The sequence below is a fragment of the Littorina saxatilis genome, linkage group LG1 (assembly GCF_037325665.1).
Source record: "Littorina saxatilis isolate snail1 linkage group LG1, US_GU_Lsax_2.0, whole genome shotgun sequence".
Lineage (NCBI taxonomy): Eukaryota > Metazoa > Mollusca > Gastropoda > Littorinimorpha > Littorinidae > Littorina > Littorina saxatilis.
Window position 1 is genome coordinate 108,204,361 of NC_090245.1, and position 11,143 is coordinate 108,215,503.

Here is an 11,143-nt window from a genome sequence, read left to right on the forward strand (position 1 = left end):
GCAGCAGACGACCCAGCGAGGGAGTTCAGAGGAGGACCCGTGTCCCTCCTGGCTTCCACAGCGGTGGAAACCGAGGAGGGCACAGGAGAGGCACCGGAAAAGGAAGATTTTAATGCCAACTGCACCCGGTGTTCCCAGGCGGTCACCCATCCAAGTACTAACCGGGCCCGACGTTGCTTAACTTCGGTGGTCGGACGAGAACCGGTGTTTTCAACGTGGTATGGCCGTTGGCTGTCAAAACCTGAGTCTCTCCAGTAGCCCCTAGATCGGATTCACCAACCCCCAAAGAGGGTTGGGAATCGACCTGCCCCCGGATTCGAGCCAGGGGGGAGAAGGAAACCTTCCCCCCAGGCTTGAAACCGGGAGGAGCTGAAGCCTGAGACTGAGGGCCGGACAACGGCGTCGAAGGGGGGGAAGCCTGTTCCACTGAAGGAGAAGGAGAAAGAAGCTTTTTCTTTCCCCTCGACCTTCCCCGAACCTTCGACGGCGCAGCCCCGCCCGAAGTCTCAGGCTCAAGCCCAGCCTGTTTGAGCAAGCTCGCATTGAGCTTGCTCAAACAGGCTTTCTCCGCCCTCCCTCGCCGCAAACGCAAAGCGTTTGGGGAGGGAGAGTCGGAGCGCCGAAAGATCCCCTTCTCCGTGCGTAAAACATGACGCTGGGCGCCCGGAGAAGGGTTGCCCCCGGCAGACTCTGGTTCCGTAGAACCAGAGCCCAAAACAGGACGAGACATCCTACCTCGCCCTGTACGTACCCTTAAAGACCGAGAATTAACAAAATTCAAAGAAAATTTAGGTCAATACTCAAGTGAATGCGGCGAAACGAGAAGCAGACGACCGGTCACCACGAAGTAGGACGGGAGGCACGCCGAGTCCGCCACACAAAAACGGAGGCACAAGTTGAAGGAAACACAACGTAGCCTCAAGCCAGAAGTGGAATAACACACAATAATCCAACAGGTGATAGTCCACACAGAAAAGGAGCCTCTTAGTCCAAAATAATCCGGGAGCGTAGCAGAAACACAGCCGGTCTGACACGCGCGAAAAAAGAAAGAGGACGCGCCACCTACATCCTGTAAGGGGGAAGCACTCGGACAGTGCTTGGGATCCACGGTGGCGCATGGTTATGGGAGATAATTGTACCCACTCAGCGTTTTGTCCAATTTTTTCGGCCTATAATAGATAATGTGCAAGAATAGTACTGTCGAGGTAAGTGTTATATTGACCATGGACTTGGGCTTGTAAGTTGAATCAAAGTGATCATGGACTTGTAAGTTGAATCAAAGTGATCATGGACTTGGACTTGTAAGTTGAATCAAAGTGATCATGAACTTGGGCTTGTAAGTTGAATCAAAGTGATCATGGACTTGGGCTTGTAAGTTGAATCAAAGTGATCATGGACTTGGGCTTGTAAGTTGAATCAAAGTGATCATGGACTTGGGCTTGTAAGTTGAACCAAAGTGATCATGGACTTGGGCTTGTAAGTTGAATCAAAGTGATCATGGACTTGGACTTGTAAGTTGAACCAAAGTGATCATGGACTTGGGCTTGTAAGTTGAATCAAAGTGATCATGGACTTGGGCTTGTAAGTTGAATCAAAGTGATCATGGACTTGGGCTTGTAAGTTGAATCAAAGTGATCATGGACTTGGGCTTGTAAGTTGAATCAAAGTGATCATGGACTTGGGCTTGTAAGTTGAATCAAAGTGATCATGGACTTGGGCTAGTAAGTTGAATCAAAGTGATCATGGACTTGGACTTGTAAGTTGAATCAAACTTATCATGGACTTGGGCTTGTAAGTTGAATCAAAGTGATCATGGACTTGGGCTTGTAAGTTGAATCAAAGTGATCATGGACTTGGGCTTGTAAGTTGAATCAAAGTGATCATGGACTTGAGCTTGTAAGTTGAATCAAAGTGATCATGGACTTGGGCTTGTAAGTTGAATCAAAGTGATCATGGACTTGTAAGTTTGAGCAAAGTGATCATGGACTTGGGCTTGTAAGTTGAATTAAAGTGATCATGGACTTGGGCTTGTAAGTTGGATCAAAGTGATCATGGACTTGGACTTGTAAGTTGCTAAGTTTGTGAATTCAGCTGTGGAGTTTGCTCCACATCCTGATTCCAGCTGCGAACAAGGTTTATAATTCAAACACTGCATGTTGGGTTAGTGTAAGTTTAAAACGATGGTGATGACAAAGGTGAACAGGAAAAGCATGTCTTTGAACAGCTGAACACCAGGGCCGAGGTGCATGAACCCACACTGGTGGTAAACAGCTGCAGGCTCTGATTGGTTGAAATAGAGTTTAGTTGAGATTTCAACCAATCAGACACAGGTGGTAAACAGCTGCAGGCTCTGTTTGGTTGAAATAGAGATTAGTTGAGATTTCAACCAATCAGACACTGGTGGTAAACAGCTGCAGGCTCTGATTGGTTGAAATAGAGATTAGTTGAGATTTCAACCAATCAGACACTGCTGCGCGTTTCCACTCAGTTGAGTGGCACCCAGTTTTGCTTCGTGCACCTCAGCCCAGCTCCAAACATGAGGCAGGTCAGGATTGTGTGAATGGTGATGAAACATGAGACAGGATGACTGTGTGAATGGTAATGAAACATGAGACAGGATGACTGTGAATGATGATGAAACAAGAGACAGGATGACTGTGTGAATGGTAATGAAACATGAGACAGGATGACTGTGAATGATGATGAAACAAGAGACAGGATGACTGTGTGAATGGTGATGAAACATGAGGCAGGATGACTGTGTGAATGGTAATGAAACATGAGACAGGATGACTGTGAATGATGATGAAACAAGAGACAGGATGACTGTGTGAATGGTAATGAAACATGAGACAGGATGACTGTGAATGATGATGAAACATGAGACAGGATGACTGTGTGAATGATGATGAAACAAGAGACAGGATGACTGTGTGAATGGTGATGAAACATGAGACAGGATGACTGTGTGAATGGTAATGAAACATGAGACAGGATGACTGTGAATGATGATGAAACAAGAGACAGGATGACTGTGTGAATGGTGATGAAACATGAGGCAGGATGACTGTGTGAATGGTAATGAAACATGAGACAGGATGACTGTGAATGATGATGAAACAAGAGACAGGATGACTGTGTGAATGGTGATGAAACATGAGACAGGATGACTGTGTGAATGATGATAAAACAAGAGACAGGATGACTGTGTGAATGGTGATGAAACATGAGGCAGGATGACTGTGTGAATGGTGATGAAACAAGAGACAGGATGACTGTGTGAATGGTGATGAAACATGAGGCAGGATGACTGTGTGAATGGTGATGAAACATGAGGCAGGATGACTGTGTGAATGGTGATGAAACATGAGACAGGATGACTGTGTGAATGATGATGAAACATGAGACAGGATGACTGTGTGAATGGTGATGAAACATGAGACAAGATGACTGTGTGAATGATGATAAAACAAGAGACAGGATGACTGTGTGAATGGTGATGAAACATGAGGCAGGATGACTGTGTGAATGGTGATGAAACAAGAGACAGGATGACTGTGTGAATGGTGATGAAACATGAGACAGGATGACTGTGTGAATGGTGATGAAACATGAGACAGGTCAGGACTGTGTGAATGGTGATGAAACATGAGGCAGGATGACTGTGAATGGTGATGAAACATGAGGCAGGTCAGGATTGTGTGAATGGTGATGAAACATGAGGCAGGTCAGGACTGTGTGAATGGTGATGAAACATGAGGCAGGTCAGGACTGTGTGAATGGTGATGAAACATGAGACAGGTCAGGACTGTGTGAATGGTGATGAAACATGAGACAGGATGACTGTGTGAATGGTGATGAAACATGAGACAGGTCAGGACTGTGTGAATGGTGATGAAACATGAGACAGGATGACTGTGTGAATGGTGATGAAACATGAGACAGGATGACTGTGTGAATGGTGATAAAACATGAAGCAACACCGATGGCCAGACCTCAATGCTCGACACACACATGCTGTTGAGAATGGCGCCGCCAGGAGTACACCTCAGCATGCTCACGCACAGCTGCCCGGATGAAAACATGTCCCCTCTCTCTCCCTCCCCCTCTCTCTCTGCCCTCCCCCTCTCCCAACCCCCCCCCCCCCTCTCTCTCTCCTAAATTTGCCAAGCACATCAATGCGTGGTGTGTGTTTCCATAACATGCATCCATTCACAAGTGTTGTTAGTTGATGGAAAGCCACAAGTGTTGTTAGTTGATGGAAAGCCACAAGTGTTGTTAGTTGATGGAAAGCCACAAGTGTTGTTAGTTGATGGAAAGCCACAAGTGTTGTTAGTTGATGGAAAGCCACAAGTGTTGTTAGTTGATGGAAAGCCACAAGTGTTGTTAGTTGATGGAAAGCCACAAGTGTTGTTAGTTGATGGAAAGCCACAAGTGTTGTTAGTTGATGGAAAGCCACAAGTGTTGTTAGTTGATGGAAAGCCATAAGAAGCAACAACAGTTAGTAAAACAAATAACCAAACCTGGCCAGCCACTAAAGATAATAATCATAATAAAAACAAACAAAGTGTATAACCATAAAGCCAAACACTGAGAGAAAGTAAAGTGGGATGATAATACCAAGGACAATACCAGAGCAAAACAACAATAAACTCAGAGAAAATACGTAAATCAGAAAGCCAGTACAGCAGAACCCCCAAATTTAAAACTCCCTCCTTAAGACCCTGTTTTCTCAGATTTTCTGTTAGGAACCTCTGTAAATTGACCCTCCTTTTAACGATCTGATTTTCTCAGATTTGTGGAGATCTTAACCAGAGGGTTGCCCTGTACATGGCACAAGGCAGAAAACTAACCAGAGAGCCAGAGTAAGAAAGAAGGCCGACATTACCTTGATGTAGACCTGCAGGTTGGGGACAAACTTGGCGGAACAGAAAGGACACCTGCAAAACCAGAAATAAGTATCACTCTGCCCACACCTGACTCACACTCTGCTCACACTCTGCTCACACTCTGCTCACACTCTGCTCACACCTGACTCACACTCTGCCCACACCTGACTCACACTCTGCTCACACCTGACTCACACTCTGCTCACACTCTGCCCACACCTGACTCACACTCTGCTCACACCTGACTCACACTCTGCCCACACCTGACTCACACTCTGCTCACACCTGACTCACACTCTGCTCACACCTGACTCACACTCTGCTCACACCTGGCTCACACTCTGCTCACACCTGACTCACACTCTGCTCACACCTGACTCACACCTGACTCACACTCTGCCCACACCTGACTCACACTCTGCCCACACCTGACTCACACTCTGCCCACACCTGACTCACACTCTGCTCACACCTGACTCACACTCTGCTCACACCTGACTCACACTCTGCTCACACCTGACTCACACTCTGCCCACACCTGACTCACACTCTGCCAACACCTGACTCACACTCCGCCAACACCTGACTCACACTCTGCTCACACCTGACTCACACTCTGCTCACACCTGACTCACACTCTGCTCACACCTGACTCACACTCTGCCCACACCTGACTCACACTCTGCTCACACCTGACTCACACTCTGCTCACACCTGACTCACACTCTGCCCACACCTGACTCACACTCTGCCCACACCTGACTCACACTCTGCTCACATCTGACTCACACTCTGCCCACATCTGACTCACTCTGCTCACACCTGACTCACACTCTGCCCACATCTGACTCACACTCTGCTCACACCTGACTCACACTCTGCCCACACCTGACTCACACTCTGCCCACACCTGACTCACACTCTGCTCACACCTGACTCACACTCTGCCCACACCTGACTCACACTCTGCTCACACCTGACTCACACTCTGCCCACACCTGACTCACACTCTGCTCACACCTGACTCACACTCTGCCCACACCTGACTCACACTCTGCTCACATCTGACTCACACCCTGCTCACACCTGACTCACACCTGACTCACACTCTGCCCACACCTGACTCACACTCTGCCCACACCTGACTCACACTTTGCTCACACCTGACTCACACCTGACTCACACTCTGCCCACACCTGACTCACACTCTGCTCACACCTGACTCACACTCTGTCCACACCTGACTCACACCTGACTCACACTCTGCCCACACCTGACTCACACTTTGCTCACACCTGACTCACACTCTGCCCACACCTGACTCACACTCTGCTCACACTCTGCTCACACCTGACTCACACTCTGCTCACACCTGACTCACACCTGACTCACACCCTGCTCACACCTGACTCACACTCTGCTCACACCTGACTCACACCCCGCTCACACCTGACTCACACTCTGCTCACACCTGACTCACACTCTGCCCACACCTGACTCACACTCTGCCCACACCTGACTCACACTTTGCTCACACCTGACTCACACTCTGCTCACACCTGACTCACACTCTGCTCACACCTGACTCACACTCTGCCCACACCTGACTCACACTCTGCTCACACCTGACTCACACCCTGCTCACACCTGACTCACACTCTGCTCACACCTGACTCACACTCTGCTCACACCTGACTCACACTCTGCTCACACCTGACTCACACTCTGCTCACACCTGACTCACACTCTGCCCACACCTGACTCACACTCTGCCCACACCTGACTCACACTTTGCTCACACCTGACTCACACTCTGCTCACACCTGACTCACACTCTGCCCACACCTGACTCACACTCTGCTCACACCTGACTCACACTCTGCCCACACCTGACTCACACTCTGCTCACACCTGACTCACACTCTGCCCACACCTGACTCACACTCTGCTCACACCCTGCTCACACCTGACTCACTCTGCTCACACCTGACTCACACTCTGCCCACACCTGACTCACACCTGACTCACACTCTGCTCACACCTGACTCACACTCTGCCAACACCTGACTCACACTCTGCCAACACCTGACTCACACTCTGCCAACACCTGACTCAAACCTGACCAATTCCCACGGCGGCGTAGCCGTTTATGTAAATAGTAATCTGATTTGCAAACCGAGGATCGACTTGTGTATACCTGATTTGGAAGCGATCTGGATTGAGACTAAGTTGGGTCAAGATACTCTTCTCGTTGGTGTGTTTTATAGACCACCGAGTGCAACCGTCGACCATTGGCTTCTTATCAACGATTCCGTTCAACTTGCCATGAATACCCCACATAGGTTTATTATCTTTGGTGATCTCAACGCTGATTGTACTGTTAACCCCCCGTTTCATCTGCGGGAATTAATGAACACAAACAGTTTATCTCAGTTGATATCAGAACCCACTCGAATAACCGATACCTCGTCAACTATAATCGATCTGGTATTAACTCCGTGTCCTAACTTGGTAAAACGAGTTGGTGTTCTACCACCTGTATGCAGTGACCACTCGTGTCCTTTTGTATATTTGAATTATGACTTACCGTCGGGTGGTTCATTCAAACGAACACTATATAATTATTCCAAAATCGATGTTGACAAGTTGTTGCAAGATATGGAAAGTGTAGATTGGAATAATATAGTCGATTTAGAATCCATTGATGACGCCGCTGAAATGTTTTCCGATAAGTTAATGATGATAGCTAAAGAATGTATGCCTGTAAAGGTAGTGACAATGAACGGACACGATGCTGTATGGATCACCGAGGAAATCAAAAAGTTGATTAGGAAAAAGCAATATATTCACGCATTAGCCAAACGTCTGGATACTGTATGGTGCTGGTCTCTTTTCCGACGGTTGAGAAATAATTTGACTGATGTTATAAGAAAAAGGAAAGAAGAGCACATTAGGGAACTAGAAAATAGAATATTGTCACCTCATAATTTTGGCAATAAAGACTGGTGGAAGGTAGTCAACTCTTTTTTGAAAAAGAAAGGAATGAGTACAAACGAGATTCCGCCCATTGAAAGCAATGGAATTGTGTATTACTCTGCAGAGGACAAAGCCGAGGTTTTTAACTCTTTCAACACGTCCACCCTATGACATGACTATACACTCAGAACGCATGCGCCAAAGCATATAAATAGCCTGCTGACAACCAAAATTGGGACATTTTGAAAAAAATATTGTATTTTGAAAAAAATATTGTAAAAAAACTAGTACATGTGGGGATTTACTTTTTGCACACAATTAAAGAAAGATTTTTCATTGTTTCAGAAATGTACTTTGTATTTGTCAAAAGGCTTGTTGTGTTTGTGTGGTATGCTATTGAAAATGTCAATAAATAGCCTGCTGACAACCAAAATTTGAAAATTTTGAAAAAAATATTGTATTTTGAAAAAAATATTGTAAAAAAACTAGTACATGTGGAGACTTACTTTTTGCACACAATTAAAGAAAGATCTTTCATTGTTTCAGAAATGTACTTTGTATTTGTCAAAAGGCTTGTTGTGTTTGTGTGGTATGCTATTGAAAATGTCAACAATTTAAATAAAAAAAAGTCCAGAGGCACCACATAAATACTACAGACATGTTTGAAAATATGCACAAAATGTTGTTAGTGAATACTCAAAAAAGAATTTACTAACCTGAATGATACAATGAGATGACTGGGTGATGACTATGATGAATATATCCATGTAGAAGAAAAGAAACACTTGCTGTCACAGTATTTACAGTGCCACAGAGCACAGCTCAACGCAAAACGCCACACCACATTCCAGGCACCAGAATCGAGTCCCATTGCGTTGGGTTTTATCCATAGAAGAAAAGAAACACTTGCTGTCACAGTATTTACAGTTTTTGTATAAATGACTTGTTTAGAACTCGGTTTATGCACGGAGAACATCCTTCTTTGTGTGCCACACTTCGAAGCACGGATCAACACAAAGCGCCACAGCCATGTGGCCACAGCCGGAACATTCCCGGCACCAGAATCGCGTCCGTCCGCTTGCATTGGGTTTTGGCCAAAGTAGCATTGACACCTCGAGCTCTTGATTTGGCTAACTCATTCACCCTCATCACTCACTTATCCATCTATCACAACACCACTGTTTCATGCACACACAGTCACTACCTTCCTTCTGCACGCCGCTTCGCTTCGCAACAACACTGACAACTCGCGACATTTTGGAATCCTAAATATGAAACTAAGGCATGGGTTGGTCCCGTCAATGACCTGTAGTATCCAAACTAACCAATGAAATCAACTGTTCTGGGAGTTATTTGTCGCGTATGGTAATGCAGCCGACCTCTGAACCTATGACGTGGGTTTTCGTATGGAAAATCCCCAGCGTGGTATTTTCCACTTCCAACGCTACTATTAAGGCGGTGTGAGGCGAAGCGACTCACGCACCTTACGCACGGATTCTGGCGGCGTGCTGACAACGGCATGATCAGTGAACGCTTGTATTCGGGCGGCGCGTCGCGAAAAAGTTAATGAAGCATTCCTACGACAGTCGCATATACAAGGTCATGATGATGACGTTCCACCAGTCGAAGAAGAGCCCATTTCCATTAGTCCTCTCGTGATAACTACCGAAATGGTGTACGCTGTTCTAAACAACCTCGATGTTAGGAAAGCAGTAGGTCCTGACTTGGTTCACAATAAACTTCTTAAACTTGCTGCTTGTATTATTTCAAATCCGCTTGCAACCCTTTTCCAGAGATCGTTGGCTGAGGGAAAGTTTCCGAAAATTTGGAAAGTAGCTCATGTGAATCCCATTTATAAGAAAGGTGAAAAAGAACACTGCAGTAACTATCGTCCGATTTCACTACTCAGTTGCATTGGAAAAGTATTGGAAAAATGTGTTCAAGCCCATGTTTTTCGATATCTCACAGAGAATGATTTATTAACGGTTTCTCAGTCAGGGTTTATTCCTGGTGATTCAACTAGTTTCCAGTTGTTGAGTATGTATGACGATTTTTGTCAATCCTTAGATAAGCAGTTGACGACTCAGGCTGTTTTCTGTGATATATCAAAAGCCTTCGACAGAGTGTGGCACAAGGGTTTGTTGCATAAATTATATGCTATAGGCATAAGAGGTGTTTTATTAAAATGGTTTGAAGATTATTTGACAGGCAGGTTACAAGCCGTTGTTATCCAAGGCAGGAAATCGACATACGGACGTGTTTGTTCAGGTGTTCCCCAAGGTTCTGTTCTGGGGCCCTTGTTGTTCCTTGTGTACATTAACGATATTGTCATTAATATCGAATCTGTCATTAAACTTTTTGCTGATGATACCAGTTTGTATTTATCTCTAAATGATGCAAACACGCGGACACAGATCTTAAATGCAGACTTAGCCAAAATTGCACACTGGGCGGAAAAATGGAAAGTTAATTTCAATAATTTAAAAACAGATTTGATGACCTTTTCTGGAAATAGAATGCCTGAAACCCTTCCTCTTGTATTTGATGGAACAATTCTGAGAGAAAACCACGTTCACAAACATCTTGGTGTACTGATTCAGAGCGACTGCAAATGGGAATCACATGTTCAGTCAATTATATCTAAAGTACGTGTTCTTCTCTCATGTTTTCGGTCCTATAAGTATCGCCTTAGCCGAAAGGCACTTGAACTTATGTATAAATCTTTTATTATTCCCCATTTTGATTTTTCTGACGTCATTTGGGATAACTGTTCTGACAGATTAGCTACTTTATTAGAAAACTTGCATCTTGATGCCATAAGAACCATTATAGGTGCAGTTCGTGGCACGAGTCACCAAAAATTGTACGATGAATCAGGATTTACAACACTGAAGGAGAGGCGAAAAAGACACAAATTGATTTTGTATTTCAAATTAGTTAATGCACGCGTGCCACCATACTTACTAGAACGTCTGCCTCCTCTCGTTGCTTCTGTGAACCCTTACCATAGACGAAGACCACTTGACAGACAGACTCCCCACTCTCGAACTGAATTGTATAAAAAGTCATTTTTTCTGTCTTCGACTTCCCTGTGGAATGAGCTTCCAGATACTGTAAAACAACTTGATTCTATTGGGTTATTTAAAAAACGTATTAGTTCTGATGATTCTGTTGTTCCCTCGTATAGATACACATCTGATCGAAAATTAGAAATTATCCATTGCAGACTGAGATTGAGGATCAGCAATCTAAATAGTGATCTATTTGACAGACATTTA

The 11,143-nt window shown here is 45.2% G+C and overlaps 1 protein-coding gene and 1 non-coding gene across 5 annotated transcripts in view; both read right to left on the reverse strand.

The window, feature by feature from the left end:
- The window catches only part of LOC138949542 (C-myc promoter-binding protein-like), a 150,075-nt gene that overhangs the window by 34,972 nt on the left and 103,960 nt on the right, over window positions 1-11,143 (reverse strand). For all 4 annotated transcript variants that reach the window (XR_011450327.1, XM_070321410.1, XM_070321401.1 and 1 more), the window contains one exon: window positions 4,889-4,940. Coding sequence is in view for 3 of the 4 variants with exons in the window: in XM_070321410.1 (XP_070177511.1) it covers window positions 4,889-4,940 (52 nt within the window). In the remaining variant the exon portion in view is untranslated. The remainder of the gene's footprint in view (window positions 1-4,888; window positions 4,941-11,143) is intronic.
- LOC138951298 (5S ribosomal RNA) lies at window positions 114-232 on the reverse strand. Its single transcript, XR_011451096.1, has one exon. It is a non-coding gene; the product is annotated as a 5S ribosomal RNA (ribosomal RNA).